Raw genomic sequence first — 14567 nt, 5'->3', positions numbered from 1 at the left:
GATCACAAAATATTCTGGAACTTCTAATATGCCTACCCGGTTTCTAATAAGACGACAATAATCATCGCCTTTAAATTACCCTTTCTACTCGTCTTTAAAATCCCTAAAAGTTGGCAAATCATGACCGATGTTAGGGCACCGATTACTCATCCGTTAGGGGGAGCTGTTGGTTCACCGCTCGGCAGAAAAAGATGAAGGTTGGCATGAACCTCAAACCTCATCTATAACATCCAGCCATTACTCCTCGACAGAGAGCTTCTCATTCAAGTTTGAGTTTCAACGGCAGTTCATTCAGATCGCCTACCTCCCCTATCCAGCTAGTTCAATATGCCTCTCATCAATGAGTCCCATGACTCTCTCCCTTGTACGCCTCCTCCCTACCAGCGAACTCCCTCCTTCTAACAATCAACTCTTCCTTAGATATCGATGCGGAACCTTCCGCCCAGGCTCGAGCTAATGCCCAGAAGCTCATCGCCTCAGAGCTTCCTGCTGACTATTCGTCGACAATTCATCCTTTGATCCCCGCTTTCCCCGAACCCCAGTTTTCCCCCCTCATGCAGCAGGAGGTCGAACGGAAGGCTGCTGGATTGCCCTTGACCGGTGGAATTGATCTTTCGCGCTATGAGGCCCCTGAGCCACCTGCCAGATCATCTGAAGCGGGACCAAATGCGACCCCCAATCTTGACGAATGGCGCCAAGCCTTGCAGAAGGCCTACACGGCCAGTTCCCATTTGTCTATGAGGCGGGATAATCTGACGCTCCTGGAAGAGAATGGCAAAAACGCGTGGCTGATTGGAAATTCTCAACTGGAGGATGTCTTACGAGGACTTGAGAAGGAATTGGCCGAAACCAAGGAAGCTGCGGAGACGGTGAACAAGCAAAGGAAGATCGCTCAAGAGTCTAGCAAAGGAGAGCTTGCGGGGTTGGAAGAAACATGGAAAAGAGGCGTTGGTGCGATTCTCGATGTTGAGTTGGCTTCGGAGAATCTGCGCATGCAAATCCTGGAGCAGCGACGTCAGCTTGCCCAACAGCATGCTCGGTAGTTGCGTTTCTTAGTCTACTTTGAGGATTCCCTGCAGTTCCTGATGCGGGGCCCGGATGCGCCGGGCCCAGAGGCCACATCATATTATCACAGCCAAGCTACTCCTATGTCCAGATGGCCGATTCTCCTTGACTCGGCCCTCCTTTTGCTTTAGGATTCTCATACCCTTGCACCTGACTGGCTACTATATTTAGTGGCATCGTCTTCCTTTCATTTTGTTGATGCTGTCAAGTCCGAACTTTGCAGGCAAAGGTTTCTAGAACAGCGTCCATCTATCAAATCCCACGAGTCCAGAGACATGTGGGTCTCCCTTTGAAAGCCAAGAAACGAGTCCGGGGTAGCAATGGATGGAAAAACTCATCGAGTGCATTAGCGTGAATCATCTCCGCTCGGGATTTGCAACGGTTGAAAGGGATCTGGTGGTAGGCGTCGGCCACTACAGCATTCTGAGGATCTTGTGCGGGGAAATCCTGGAAAGAGTAATGACCTTTAGCTTCACTTTTAGCTTCAAGGTTCCTTTCCCCACACTCGGCCGCCTCGCGCTCAACGCTAGTGCTAAACTTTCCTATTCATTTACGGTCGAGATCTTACATGGAACTGATTCGTGTCTGCCGCCACACGGGACCATATCGTCGCACAGTCGGACGCCACTTTCCTGTTTCTTTTTCTCGCAAATTCAATGTGTCGAATGTCTCAAGCTATTGATTCTGCGATCGGACAGCTCATTGTATTGCTCTCGCGGAAGATCCATGACCCGGCTTTTCCATATGGGTTTCCTATCGCGATCGATTTCTGATGTCGGAGGGATTATCTGGATGTAGGAAAGCACTTCATGCAGTAATACAATATGAATCACTGCCTGTCTTATCTTTGAACCTCTTTCTCTTCGTCCAAGCTCAACTATTCCCCACCTCGGACAATGGGTGCCGTTCATCACTAGTTTCACATTGGATCTCGCCGGATAAATATCCAACCATTGTTGGTAGCACAAGTAGTCTTGGTGTGCGGGGAATTGTAGTAGACGACATATTATAACTCTCAAATCTAATTCACCGTTCTCATTGATCGATCCTGCTGTGCTTGGATGTCTCTTGGCCCCAGCAATCACCCTCTGATAGTCCAAAATTTGGGCCCTTATACGCGTCGTACTTTTGCGGTGCGGGGAATTGACCATACAGAAAAGGACAAGAGAAGATTCAATGCAGAGCAGGAGCCCTGAAAGCTGATAACGACCCATGTACTTGAACCAACACTTGCGGGGTCTCGGCTGAACATATAAGTCTCAGCGAAAATTCCCAGGATTCCCCTCAGGAGGTATATCTCCCTCATAACAATCCTTGTAAGATCTCAATATTCTACTTTGTTGATAGCGAACCAAGTATCAAGATATTATTGCAACAATGACCATCCCAGACGAGGTCGACATCATCATCTGTGGTGGCGGGAGCTCTGGGTGTGTCCCAGCAGGCCGTCTGGCCAACCTCGATCACAATCTCCAGGTATTGCTGATCGAGGCAGGCGAAGACAACCTGAACAACCCATGGTAAGCTAAGAGGTCACCTCATGTACACCAAAGGGGGTTTCCATTGACCCGTATAGGGTCTATCGCCCGGGCATCTACCCCCGGAACATGAAGCTGGACTCAAAGACAGCTTCCTTCTACTACTCTCGTCCATCAGAATGGCTTGATGGACGTCGGGCTATCGTCCCTTGTGCCAATATCCTCGGGGGAGGTAGCTCGATCAACTTCATGGTACTTACATGACACTACCAATCCTAGTCTATGAAGGGTTAACTTGTTCCAGATGTATACGAGAGCATCGGCCTCAGACTATGACGATTTCCAGGCAAAGGGATGGACGACCAAGGAACTCATTCCCCTGATGAAGAAGCATGAGACGTATCAACGCGCATGCAATAACAGAGACCTGCATGGTTTTGATGGACCTATTAAGGTCTCTTTCGGGAATTATACGTATCCTATCATGCAGGACTTCCTGCGTGCAGCCGAGTCGCAGGGTATTCCGGCCACGGATGACCTACAGGACTTGAAGACTGGGTATGACTTGCATGACATTGCTAGCCCAAGTTCAGTACTAACAGCTTTGTAGACATGGAGCTGAACACTGGTTGAAATGGATCAACCGTGATACCGGTAAAGGCAATCTTCCAGTGATAGCTAGTTACAGCTAACGATATTTGAACATTAGGCCGCCGTAGCGATGCTGCACACGCCTATGTCCACAGCACAAGAGCCAAGTACACCAATCTCCACCTCAAGTGCAACACAAAGGTGGACAAGGTCATCATCGAAGATGGCCGAGCTGTGGGCGTCGCGACCATTCCCACCAAGCCCTTAGACGGTCGTAACCCACCACGCAAGATCTTCCGAGCTCGTAAGCAAATCATTGTCAGCAGCGGCACACTCAGTTCGCCTCTTATCCTGCAAAGATCTGGAATCGGTGAACCTGAGAAGCTCCGGAAAGCAGGCGTCAAGCCCCTGGTTAACCTTCCAGGCGTGGGCCGCAACTTCCAGGACCACTACCTTACCTTCTCTGTCTACAGGGCTAAGCCGGACGTTGAATCCTTCGATGACTTCGTTCGCGGTGACCCCGAAGTGCAGAAAAAGGTCTACGAGGAGTGGAATCTCAAAGGCACAGGTCCACTGGCCACGAACGGCATCGACGCCGGCGTGAAAATCAGGCCTACACCAGAGGAACTGGAAGAAATGAAGAGCTGGCCTACCCCAGAGTTTACCAGCGGCTGGGAGAGCTATTTCAAGAACAAGCCTGATAAGCCTGTTATGCACTACTCCATCATTGCCGGGTGAGAAATCACACTCATAAACATATTGATAACTCTATCTTCTCTAACTAACCGGTAACAGCTGGTTCGGCGACCACATGCTCATGCCCCCGGGCAAATTCTTCACCATGTTCCACTTCCTGGTACGCCATCTTACCCTCCCCATGCATCAATCTCTAAGTAAGTCGCCTAATATAATCCCAGGAATATCCATTCTCCCGCGGCTTCACCCACATCCAATCCGCCGACCCCTACGACGCCCCCGACTTCGATGCCGGCTTCATGAACGACAAGCGCGACATGGCCCCCATGGTCTGGGGCTACATCAAATCGCGCGAGACTGCCCGCCGCATGAGCGCCTACGCAGGCGAAGTAACCGGCATGCACCCACACTTCGCCTTCGACTCTGCGGCCCGAGCATTCGACCTCGACCTAGCCACAACAAAGGCATACGCCGGTCCAAACCACATCTCCGCCGGTATCCAGCACGGTACGCATTAACACACCCTTCTCCAAGATACCATTCACGCACCAAACTAACAATGGAAAAACAGGATCATGGTCCCAACCCCTCGAACCAGGCCAATCCCCCACAGAAACCTACCTCAACTCCAACAAGCAAGAGACCCGGGAACCCATCAAATATAGCAAAAAGGACATCGAACACATCGAGAAATGGGGTACGTATACCTAAAGTTCCATACCCCAAACCTCCACATCTATTAGCACCCCTTCCCTTCCCTGCTAACAGTAAAAAACAAATGTAGTCCAACGCCACGTCGAAACAACCTGGCACTCCCTCGGAACTTGTAGCATGGCGCCAAGAGAAGGCAACTCGATCGTCAAGCATGGAGGTGTCGTCGATGAACGTCTTAATGTTCACGGAGTCAAGGGCCTTAAGGTCTGTGATTTGTCGATCTGTCCGGATAATGTTGGGTGTAATACTTTTAGTGTAAGTTTGCTTTTTGTTTTTTTTTTTTTTTTTCCCTTTATACCTCCTCTTTCTTCTCTTTAGATGGGTTTTGCTAACGAGGATACAGACTGCCCTTTTGATCGGGGAGAAGTGTGCTGTCCTCACTGCAGAGGATCTGGGGTACTCTGGTGCGGCGCTGGAGATGAGGGTCCCGACATATCATGCTCCTGGGGAGGTTGTTAATCTTGCTAGGCTGTAGTGTTGTAGTGTTGTAGTTTTCTTGATGGGGGGTTTTCTGGTGGTGTGAGGAGAGGGTTATTTACGAGTATGATTAGGACATGCAGAATGAGAAATTGAAATTTTTCTTTCTTTCCGGAAGCGATCATTGTGTTAAATATATTTTATAGTACAAGACTCAAACGACCACCAATCGGTCTTTCTAGTCTAATAGCAAAGAAGCATAGTAATATATACATCGATCACGTATATAGCCCATCTCATACACATATATCACACGTAGTTCCAATGAGAACTACCATGTGAAAGAAAATCCACTACATCAGACATCAACAGCCCCAACCTTCAAGAAGAAGATTTCATATCCGCCTCCTTATTCCACGCCTTGACCTCCCTACACATCCCATCCAACGTAGTAATCGGCGGGTTATATCCAAGCCCACCCTTCTCAGGAGACATCCGCGCACGCGAATCATCACCAATCACATGCGCGCTGGCGATAGCGAAGAGGCCCGGCTGCAGCTGAGCAAGCTCTCCTGTGACCTTCGGAAGCCAGGGGAGATACTGCTGCTGCACGAGGGCATACCATTCAAGTGGATAAGACATCAGAATGAATGGAATAACGGGAACGCGGGGGAAGGCGACAGGTGTCTTTGCCAATGTCGTGAGGAGAAGGTAGATGTCTTCGAAGGGGACCGGCGGGTTGGGGTCTGTGACGGCGAAGGCCTGTCCGCCGATGTTTGGGAGCGTGGAGGGGCTATTTGTGTGTTCGAGAAGACGCTGCTCGTAGAGGAGATGGGCGATAGAGACGTTTTCGGCATTCACGAAACTGTGGATGACGCCGTAGGTCCAGCTATTGGGTTTAGCTTTTGGTTTAGTTTTATTTTGTGATGGGAGCCGGGAGGGGGTCGTTAAGTTGGAGTTGGATCTTACCTCGGGGCACCTTTGCTACGGAGATAGTTTCCTGTGACGCTCCCGGCGGTGTCCGAGACACCGTAGATTCCATTTACGGGGCGGATGCAGCCGGTTCGGAAGTTAGATTTGAGGTCGTCGGCGGAGCGGACGATGTTCTCTGCTTCGGCTTTGGCGACGGCGTAGTTTCCGAAGAAATGGTCGTGCTTCTTGGGTACTTCGTTTGAGTCGTTGACGACCTGTACTAGGTATTCGGGTGTCTTCGTCCAGGGAGCGATCCAGAAGGAGAACCGGCGGAGACAGACAGAGCCGGACGACGTTGCGATCATGCAGGTTGCGCCGGATTTTTTGGCGGCGTTGAGCACGTTCACTGTACCCCCGACGTTGACCTTGCGGCACAGAGGCAGGAAAGCCTTGAGACGTTCTGCGGGTCGGATCACTGCGGCGTTGTGGAAAACAGTCAATGGCAAGTCGGCGACTGATGGGGCCCATGGTTGTGAGAAGGCATTCAGGACGGCCTGCTCATCGGTGATGTTTGTCTTGATAAAGGCGACACCCTGGTCGAGAACTTCGGGGCGGGGAGTCTGGAGATCCAAGATACGGATAGCGGCTGGGTCTTCACCACGCATGATAAGGTGCGATACAATCCAGTTTCCGACGAGTCCTGGGGCGGGTTAGTCGTTGCCAAATCGAGGATACCACGTAGGACTAGGGTTGATCGAGCTCTTGATGTAATCTGCGGTGAGGTCTGAAACGTACCCGATCCACCAACAACGATATAGCGCCTAGATTGCTTTGGGGGAAGGCTTTTAGCTACATCAATGGGAGAGTCCAGAGCCTTTTCGTAAGCAGCCTTGACCTCATCGACTGTCCAGCGGTGAGGGCTTAGACGACGAGCTTCCTCGGGAACGGCCAATATAGCACGATTGACATGGTAAAGGTAGAGCAGTACAGCAATGCATGCTGTCAGGATTATAAGCAACATTGTGCTATCACACCGGGTTGTTCAGCCCTGTAGTCCCTTGAAGTAGCCAATGTCTTGTTCGCAGTGTGGGGCGCTAATTCAGCGCTATATCTGTTATCCCTGTTAGCCTGATTCCATCTGCGACTATCAATTGACTCTCATACATAGCCCAATTATATTAGCCAGACTACCGACTTTGAAGGAAGTCGCATGTACGCCCCCAACAGAGCAGACGATCTGGAGGGAAGTTCGAAACCATTTTAGTGGCCGCTGCACCTCAATTTAAGTCGCTCGGGGGAGTCCCCGACGCTATTCGGTTCCAGCTCTGGCCCCTTCGGTTAGAGAGCGAGCCATTTTCATTCGCCATTGGAAAGTTGCATGGGTCTCGGATTACGTTGTGAATGGTGAGCTGATTTCGTTGGCAGGGGCAGGGGCACGAATCTGCATCCTGGGATGGGATCCTTCATATACGATAGTTTTCAGGCTTGATATTAGACAGGATGGACTACTAAATGGAGATGGAAATAGAAACCTTTCAAGCCACACCCTGGGCTGTGCGGTTTCGAATGTTTTACGGTACTGGTAACTTAACTTGGACTAACCGTCTATGGCTCTGAATGACTAATCAATGTTGCTGGTCTAAAAAACAAGCGATCATTGGTCAAGGCGTGAACGCCGAGGTCGAAAGCGAAAAATGTAGTAACGGTGTCCATACCTAGAGGCTAGTAGTACCTCCTAACGACACCATTGTGCTCTAGAATCCAAGTTGATACCCCACCCATCAGTTGGACTTACTCTATATTCACTAAAAGAGTGTTGCCTAAGAGCTAAGAGATCGTGTAATGATATTAGTTCACGGAGGAAGTCTAGCATACTCCGACTACATACGCCCTTGTAGCCTACAGGCCATGTCAGGCGAATATGTCTTCTACTCCGTACATTCTTAGCCAATGCTGCATGACATCTGCTCTGGAGTAACAATAGGCAGGTAGAAGGATTTTTAAAATATGGTTTGCAATTCCTGGCAGATCTTCTTAGAAGCGATCTACTCCGTCGATCGAACCGCGGAAATCGGTGAGGCTCCAACGGCTGTGCCAAATTTAGGGCTGTGGTCTCTTCCAGAAGGCCTGGATGGTAGGCTGTACTGGCAACAGGGAGATCCATAGTGTACTGTGTAGCAGGGATGGAGGGAGACCCACGATCTAAGTAGCTCTTAGAGTTCAAGTGATACACGTAGCATGTGATTGTAGACCAATGACAGGAATGCCAATTGTCAACTGACTTTTAGGGCAGTTATGCATTATGGCTTCAAGTTGTTGGGGTGGTGGTTCTCCCTCGGTTGACCAAGATTATATGATTAGTATATCCGTTCTTGGTGATACTAACCAGATCACTAGAGACTATATATAGATAGTACAATGCACATCAATCAATCTTTCCTCGGAGACATGACCTAAGAAGATTAAGTTGCATACTTGGTCGTTGAGACGGTGGAGACGAGAGCAAGGGAGGGTAGTGGGGCAGCGCCACACTTTGCTGTATATCCGCTCGTACATCCGACAGCAACGACCAAGATTGTATGCAACATCGGCGATCCCGACCTCCCGTGCCCGACTCGGTCGGTCTCCCTGCCTTCGTGGCAGCTTCAATAGTGACGTCGATGACTCCATACCAGAATTATCCTTTCTACGATTGGCGCAGAATGGAACATGCCGAGCCACAGCGACGACGCAAACTTACCTTTTTGGTTATGTTTGATACAAGAGAGCGGATCGAATACTATAAAGCATGGAGACTGCCCAGCAAAGCTGCTCCTTTCAGTTTTCTCTCTCATAACATAAACCCAACCAAACCTTATAATACCCACCGATTGCCCCGCACCAGCTCTCTTTCTTCCTCCTCATCGTCTGTGAAAACACGAAACTCACCCACTTCACATTAAACCTTCCACACAATGAGTACGCCCAAGGTAGAACCCGTCCCCATCCCGGGGCCGCGGGGTGTGCCTCTGATGGGAAATATCCTCGATATTGAGAGCGAAATCCCTCTAAGAAGCTTAGAAATGATGGCAGATACTTATGGTATGGTCAATGGCGACAGTACGGAAGTACTTGACCACTAATCCTTTACAGGTCCTATCTATCGGTTAACAACCTTCGGATTCTCACGATGCATGATCAGCTCCCACGAGCTGGCAGCCGAGGTGTTCGATGAAGAGCGGTTTGCCAAAAAGGTTATGGCAGGTCTCAGTGAGCTTCGCCACGGTATCCACGATGGTTTGTTCACAGCCCATATGGGCGAGGAGAATTGGGAGATTGCGCATCGCGTTTTGATGCCTGCCTTCGGGCCCCTTAGTATTCAAAATATGTTCGACGGTATATCTCTGCCTTAAAAATAATCGAAAGCGGTACGGGGTTGCTGCAGTGGCTAACATCGAATACAGAAATGCATGACATTGCGACACAGTTGGTGATGAAGTGGGCTCGACAAGGGCCCAAGCAGAAAATCATGGTCACAGATGATTTTACCCGCCTCACATTAGATACCATCGCCCTATGTGCCATGGGTACCCGATTCAATTCTTTCTATAGCGAAGAAATGCATCCCTTTGTGGACGCAATGGTTGGAATGTTGAAGACTGCAGGCGACCGAGCCCGTCGCCCAGGCTTGGTCAACAACCTGCCTACAGCGGATAACAACAAGTACTGGGAAGATATTGAGTACCTCCGTAATCTTTGCAAGGAGCTTGTTGATACCCGCAAAGAAAATCCTACGGACAAGAAAGATTTGCTCAATGCTCTGATCAATGGCCGTGACCCGAAAACCGGCAAGGGCATGTCATATGATTCCATTATTGATAATATGATCACTTTTCTGATTGCCGGTGAGTATACATTCGTGAAAGAATTGAGTTTGCTCTAACACCGGATAGGACATGAAACCACTTCTGGCTTGCTCTCGTTCGCCTTCTACAACATGCTCAAGAATCCCCAGGCATATCAGAAAGCTCAGGAAGAAGTGGACAGAGTCATTGGACGTCGCAAAATCACCGTTGAGGACTTGCAAAAGTTGCCTTACATTAATGCTGTCATGCGTGAAACTTTACGACTCACCCCAACTGCACCCGCTATTTCAGTCGGCCCTCACCCAACCAAGAACCACGAAGACCCCGTCACCCTTGGTAATGGAAAGTATGTTCTTGGCAAGGACGAGCCATGTGCTCTCTTGCTGGGCAAGATTCAACGTGATCCCAAGGTGTACGGCCCTGATGCAGAGGAATTCAAGCCAGAGCGAATGCTGGATGAGCATTTCAACAAGCTGCCTAAGCACGCGTGGAAACCCTTCGGAAACGGAATGCGAGCATGTATCGGTCGGCCATTTGCCTGGCAGGAAGCGCTCCTCGTCATCGCGATGTTGTTGCAAAACTTTAACTTCCAGATGGATGATCCGTCGTACAACATTCAACTTAAGCAGACGCTCACCATCAAGCCCAATCATTTCTATATGAGAGCTGCTCTTCGCGAGGGCTTGGACGCTGTGCACCTAGGAACAGCATTGAGCGCTAGCAGCAGCGAGCACGCGGATCAAGCTGCTGGTCACGGTAAGTCAGGCGCCGCTAAGAAGGGCGCCGATTTGAAGCCTATGCATGTTTACTACGGTAGCAACACTGGAACCTGTGAGGCGTTCGCAAGACGCCTCGCCGATGATGCCACTAGCTACGGCTACTCGGCCGAGGTAGATTCGCTGGATTCAGCCAAGGATAGCATCCCCAAGAATGGGCCTGTTGTTTTCATCACCGCATCGTATGAAGGACAGCCCCCAGACAATGCCGCCCATTTCTTCGAGTGGCTCAGTGCTTTGAAGGGCGACAACCCCTTGGATGGCGTTAATTATGCTGTGTTCGGCTGTGGACATCGTAAGTGCATTCACCTCCTCATTTTGCAGGTAACCCCTCTAACAGAGTATGAATATAGATGATTGGCAGTCAACCTTCTACCGTATTCCCAAGGAAGTTAACCGCCTTGTTGGCGAGAATGGCGGGAATAGACTTTGCGAGATCGGTCTGGCCGACACGGCCAACGCTGATATTGTCACGGATTTCGATACCTGGGGTGAAGCTTCGTTCTGGCCAGCCGTTGCCGCGAAGTTCGGCGGTTCCAACGCTCAGGGCTCCCAGAAGTCATCCACCTTCCATGTAGAGGTCAGCTCGGGTCACAGAGCAACCACCCTCGGCCTCCAACTGCAAGAAGGCCTTGTCCTGGAGAACACGCTCCTCACTCAGGCCGGTGTGCCTGCCAAGCGGACGATTCGCTTCAAGCTCCCTACTGACACACAGTACAAGTGCGGTGACTACCTGGCCGTCCTCCCAGTGAACCCCAGCACTGTGGTCCGCAAAGTCATGAGCCGTTTCGATCTTCCCTGGGACGCCGTGCTCCGCATCGAGAAGGCATCGCCCTCATCCTCGAAACATATTTCCATCCCCATGGATACTCAAGTCTCCGCCTACGACCTGTTCGCCACCTACGTCGAACTCTCCCAGCCCGCATCTAAGCGGGACCTAGCAGTCCTCGCCGACGCCGCAGCCGTAGACCCCAAAACCCAGGCCGAGCTACAGGCGATCGCCTCCGACTCAGCCCGGTTCGCCGAGATCTCTCAGAAGCGCATCAGCGTGATGGACCTACTGCTGCAATACCCCTCCATCAACCTCGCGATCGGAGACTTCGTCGCCATGCTCCCTCCCATGCGTGTCCGCCAGTACTCCATCTCCTCATCCCCCTTAGCCGACCCCACCGAATGCTCCATCACCTTCTCCGTCCTGAAAGCCCCATCCCTCGCCGCCCTCACCCAAGATGACGAGTACCTCGGCGTAGCATCAACCTACCTCTCCGAACTCCGCTCCGGCGAACGCGTCCAACTCTCCGTCCGCCCCTCCCACACCGGCTTCAAGCCCCCCACCGAGCTCAGCACCCCGATGATCATGGCCTGCGCCGGCAGCGGCCTCGCCCCTTTCCGCGGCTTCGTGATGGACCGCGCCGAGAAAATCCGCGGCCGTGGCAGCTCCGGCTCCATGCCCGAAAAGCCCGCCAGGGCGATCCTCTACGCCGGCTGCCGCACCAAAGGCCAGGACGACATCCACGCTGACGAGTTCGCCGAATGGGAGAAGATCGGTGCCGTGGAAGTCAGACGGGCTTACAGCCGTCCCAGCGACGGGTCAAAGGGCACCCACGTGCAGGATCTCATGATGGAAGATAAGAAGGAGCTCATTGATCTCTTTGAAAGCGGGGCTAGGATCTATGTCTGTGGTACACCCGGCGTGGGCAATGCTGTCCGGGATTCGATTAAGAGTATGTTCCTCGAAAGACGGGAGGAGATTCGTCGCATTGCAAAGGAGAAGGGCGAGCCTGTTTCGGATGATGATGAGGAGACGGCTGTTGAGAAGTTCTTTGATGATATGAAAACCAAGGAGCGGTATACTACGGATGTTTTTGCTTAATTTATCCTTTTCTGTGGTGGATAGCGGTGATGGTGGTCTTATTTTACTTGAGGACAAAACTTGGGCTCTATATCATTCTGGCCGATTGAGCCGTCTCGGATCTATTATGTTATCTTTAGCAGCAGATATTGCATTATCATATGCATCAGATTGAATATTCAATCGAACAATTGAACATCATCATATCGTCTTATAATACCCACATTCGTAAAACACACCCCAGCAAATCAACCCCCTAAAGTACCTACCCAGCAATAACCCTCAAAACTCCCAAATCAACATCCGGCAACAAACTCGATAAATTTGGCAAAATAGTCATCCCACAAATCCCCGCAATATCCCTCAAAACCGCCATCGCGCCATCCAACTCCCTCCCCCACCGTACACGCTGACACTCATGCAGCACCAGCGCCATAGCGGTGCCCCGACAAACCTCCTCGAAGGTGACCTCGCCGTGCCAGTACGCGTAGATGAGGATGAACGCGGAGGTCATAATACGCTTCACCTGGCGCCAGGTTAGGGGCAGGCGGCCCTCCATGGCGAGAAGAGGGAGGCTGGCGGAGGGGTTGTGCAGGTTTTGGGTGGCACCGGGGGCCATTGAGGGATTGTAGGTTTGAAAGTAGAGGAGGAGGATCATTTGGGAGGAGCGGACGCAGATGCTCATTGAGGGGATCCAGTCTTCTGTTAGGGGGAGGCGGTGCACGCGGAGGGTAATTCTTGCCCTTTTATTTTCATTTCTTTCTGTTAGTGATGAGGTATTACAAGATGTTGGGGGGGGTTGGAGTAGGATGGGGGAGTGAGTGATAGTGCGATTGGTTTGTGTTTTGCATGGACGTACCAGAACATGTGGATCTGCACAGGGGCTTCGTAGTTCATGTTGGATCCGTCGAGTCCGAGGAATGGTTGCATTGGTTTTCGGGCGGATTTGGAAACACATCCGAGGAGTTCTTCGAGGTGGTATATGTTGCTGTGGTCGCAGGGTTTTCCGTATAGTGCTTCTAGGACTTGGCCGTTGGCTACGAGGATGTCGAATAAGGGGCGGAAATCGGGCTCTTCCTCGAGAACGTGGTCGAAGACGCTGGTTGTGTAGTCGGTTGTCTTGATGTGAGGGGGTGTGTTGTTGCTCATAGCACAGCACCTGGTGTTGGTTTGTTTTAGGATTGCCCTTGGGTTATGTATGTATATAGGGACGAGTGGGGAGGTGCTCACTGGTCGTGGAAATACAAAAACAGGTACAACTTCGCTGGTAGCGTGCAACGATCGGGGGACCCCCCTTTATTTATCTTCAAGTCGTGGGCTGTGTGGATGGCCATAGTAAGGGCGGTTGTGTCCTGGTTATCCGATCCTGTTTTCAGGAGATAAAGATGTTGCAAATAGTATGCGATGCAAAGGTCCAGTGAAGGCTTCACATAACAATAATTGAGCAGATAGCGAGAGCCCAAGAAGTATGCGGAAGCATTGCTATCGATCTGTTTAGGATATATGCAACAAAGCGCTAATGCGGAGAGAAGAAGACCAAGTCGATCGGGGGGTATGTTCAGGTTGACGAGGTCCTGAATCGGCATGTAGCTCTTGTGGCAAGGGATTTGGGATAGTACATCTTTTGCGAGCGTTTCTATGTATGGCACTTCCACCGGAGAGAGTCGCGCGACAAACTCCGTTGCTGATACTGAGAGGAGCTGATGTATGGTTGAAGCATCGACGCAGACAGACTCCGGGGAACTGAAGCCCACGCTGCGTTGGCTATCATCTGGGACTGCTGTCGGCTCTTCAAGGGTGCATTTCAGGACGACATCTACGCGACTATTTAAGCATTGATCTTTGTCACAGGGAGATGACTACCAACCATATGTTGAGTAGATGTAGTTGAATACTAATTCCTTGACATAGTCTGCAGGATCAGTCTTTGAAATTGGAGTACGCTCTCTGCTACTACTTGGCTTGGCGCCTCGTTGCTCTGTAGAGCTGTCAGGTAAGACCTCGTCCATCGCCCGAGGTTTACGTCTTCGTGACGGTCTAATGTACTAGATTAGAGATGCACAGAATGAAGGCAATGAAGTACGGCGAACTATAAAGGGAGGGAAAGGAGCCACATCTAGAAATACCGTACCTTGCCTTCTCTCGAACTATACATCGTACCCCAGCGGATACACAGTTCTGACACGGCAATGGTGGACGGCATCGCTTCTTAGATGCACGA

The 14567-nt window shown here is 50.8% G+C and overlaps 6 protein-coding genes across 6 annotated transcripts; 3 read left to right on the top strand and 3 right to left on the bottom strand.

Moving 5' to 3' along the window:
* Positions 1-251: 251 nt before the first annotated feature.
* BDV27DRAFT_118681 (pre-mRNA-splicing factor SPF27 family protein) lies at positions 252-1381 on the top strand. The gene is made up of 2 exons (XM_032064742.1): positions 252-364; positions 421-1381. The coding sequence occupies exons 1-2, from the start codon at positions 328-330 to the stop codon at positions 1041-1043; spliced, it is 660 nt and encodes a 219-aa protein (XP_031927141.1). The 5' UTR covers positions 252-327; the 3' UTR covers positions 1044-1381.
* Positions 1382-2375, bottom strand: BDV27DRAFT_118682 (uncharacterized protein). The gene has a single exon (XM_032064743.1). It carries the CDS (start codon positions 2277-2279, stop codon positions 1719-1721), a length of 561 nt encoding a protein of 186 aa, XP_031927140.1. The 5' UTR covers positions 2280-2375; the 3' UTR covers positions 1382-1718.
* On the top strand, positions 2376-5083 carry BDV27DRAFT_172600 (GMC family oxidoreductase). The gene is made up of 10 exons (XM_032075900.1): positions 2376-2585; positions 2642-2795; positions 2848-3101; positions 3154-3197; positions 3253-3868; positions 3930-3990; positions 4052-4337; positions 4402-4527; positions 4615-4799; positions 4888-5083. Exons 1-10 carry the CDS (start codon positions 2443-2445, stop codon positions 5017-5019), a joined length of 2001 nt encoding a protein of 666 aa, XP_031927139.1. The 5' UTR covers positions 2376-2442; the 3' UTR covers positions 5020-5083.
* Positions 5084-5134: 51 nt separating this feature from the next.
* BDV27DRAFT_129072 (putative 3-beta hydroxysteroid dehydrogenase/isomerase family protein) lies at positions 5135-7285 on the bottom strand. The gene is made up of 4 exons (XM_032067108.1): positions 7038-7285; positions 6669-6984; positions 5931-6573; positions 5135-5850 (listed from the first exon to the last, which is right to left on the bottom strand). The coding sequence occupies exons 2-4, from the start codon at positions 6892-6894 to the stop codon at positions 5343-5345; spliced, it is 1377 nt and encodes a 458-aa protein (XP_031927138.1). The 5' UTR covers positions 6895-6984; positions 7038-7285; the 3' UTR covers positions 5135-5342.
* Positions 7286-8598: 1313 nt separating this feature from the next.
* Positions 8599-12550, top strand: BDV27DRAFT_129071 (bifunctional cytochrome P450/NADPH--P450 reductase). The gene is made up of 5 exons (XM_032067107.1): positions 8599-8954; positions 9006-9248; positions 9317-9757; positions 9806-10789; positions 10848-12550. Exons 1-5 carry the CDS (start codon positions 8828-8830, stop codon positions 12365-12367), a joined length of 3315 nt encoding a protein of 1104 aa, XP_031927137.1. The 5' UTR covers positions 8599-8827; the 3' UTR covers positions 12368-12550.
* Positions 12551-12611: 61 nt separating this feature from the next.
* On the bottom strand, positions 12612-14355 carry BDV27DRAFT_145604 (fungal specific transcription factor domain-containing protein; the record flags this gene model as incomplete). The annotated part of the gene is made up of 4 exons (XM_032070435.1): positions 12612-13089; positions 13206-13505; positions 13577-14162; positions 14214-14355. The coding sequence occupies 4 exons, from the start codon at positions 14353-14355 to the stop codon at positions 12612-12614; spliced, it is 1506 nt and encodes a 501-aa protein (XP_031927136.1).
* Positions 14356-14567: the final 212 nt, after the last annotated feature.

Source organism: Aspergillus caelatus, assembly GCF_009193585.1.
Source record: "Aspergillus caelatus strain CBS 763.97 unplaced genomic scaffold BDV27scaffold_98, whole genome shotgun sequence".
NCBI lineage: Eukaryota > Fungi > Ascomycota > Eurotiomycetes > Eurotiales > Aspergillaceae > Aspergillus > Aspergillus caelatus.
The sequence above is the reverse complement of the archived record's forward strand: the minus strand, read 5'-3'. Positions and strand labels throughout refer to the sequence as shown.

What these genes read in the sequence shown, in the direction of transcription:
- BDV27DRAFT_129072 (XM_032067108.1), bottom strand. Translation starts at nt 6,894, where the DNA reads ATGTTGCTTATAATCCTGACAGCATGCATTGCTGTACTGCTCTACCTT. An exon ending in TATCGTTGTTGGTGGATCGG is followed by an intron (nt 6,574 to 6,668) that starts GTACGTTTCAGA and finishes AACCCGCCCCAG; the next exon opens with GACTCGTCGGAAACTGGATT. An exon ending in CGTAGCAAAGGTGCCCCGAG is followed by an intron (nt 5,851 to 5,930) that starts GTAAGATCCAAC and finishes TAAACCCAATAG; the next exon opens with CTGGACCTACGGCGTCATCC.
- BDV27DRAFT_129071 (XM_032067107.1), top strand. Translation starts at nt 8,828, where the DNA reads ATGAGTACGCCCAAGGTAGAACCCGTCCCCATCCCGGGGCCGCGGGGT. An exon ending in GATCACTTTTCTGATTGCCG is followed by an intron (nt 9,758 to 9,805) that starts GTGAGTATACAT and finishes AACACCGGATAG; the next exon opens with GACATGAAACCACTTCTGGC. An exon ending in TGTGTTCGGCTGTGGACATC is followed by an intron (nt 10,790 to 10,847) that starts GTAAGTGCATTC and finishes GTATGAATATAG; the next exon opens with ATGATTGGCAGTCAACCTTC.
- BDV27DRAFT_172600 (XM_032075900.1), top strand. Translation starts at nt 2,443, where the DNA reads ATGACCATCCCAGACGAGGTCGACATCATCATCTGTGGTGGCGGGAGC. An exon ending in CTACAGGACTTGAAGACTGG is followed by an intron (nt 3,102 to 3,153) that starts GTATGACTTGCA and finishes ACAGCTTTGTAG; the next exon opens with ACATGGAGCTGAACACTGGT. An exon ending in CGAACACATCGAGAAATGGG is followed by an intron (nt 4,528 to 4,614) that starts GTACGTATACCT and finishes AAACAAATGTAG; the next exon opens with TCCAACGCCACGTCGAAACA.
- BDV27DRAFT_118681 (XM_032064742.1), top strand. Translation starts at nt 328, where the DNA reads ATGCCTCTCATCAATGAGTCCCATGACTCTCTCCCTT. An exon ending in GTCCCATGACTCTCTCCCTT is followed by an intron (nt 365 to 420) that starts GTACGCCTCCTC and finishes ACTCTTCCTTAG; the next exon opens with ATATCGATGCGGAACCTTCC.
- BDV27DRAFT_118682 (XM_032064743.1), bottom strand. Translation starts at nt 2,279, where the DNA reads ATGGGTCGTTATCAGCTTTCAGGGCTCCTGCTCTGCATTGAATCTTCT.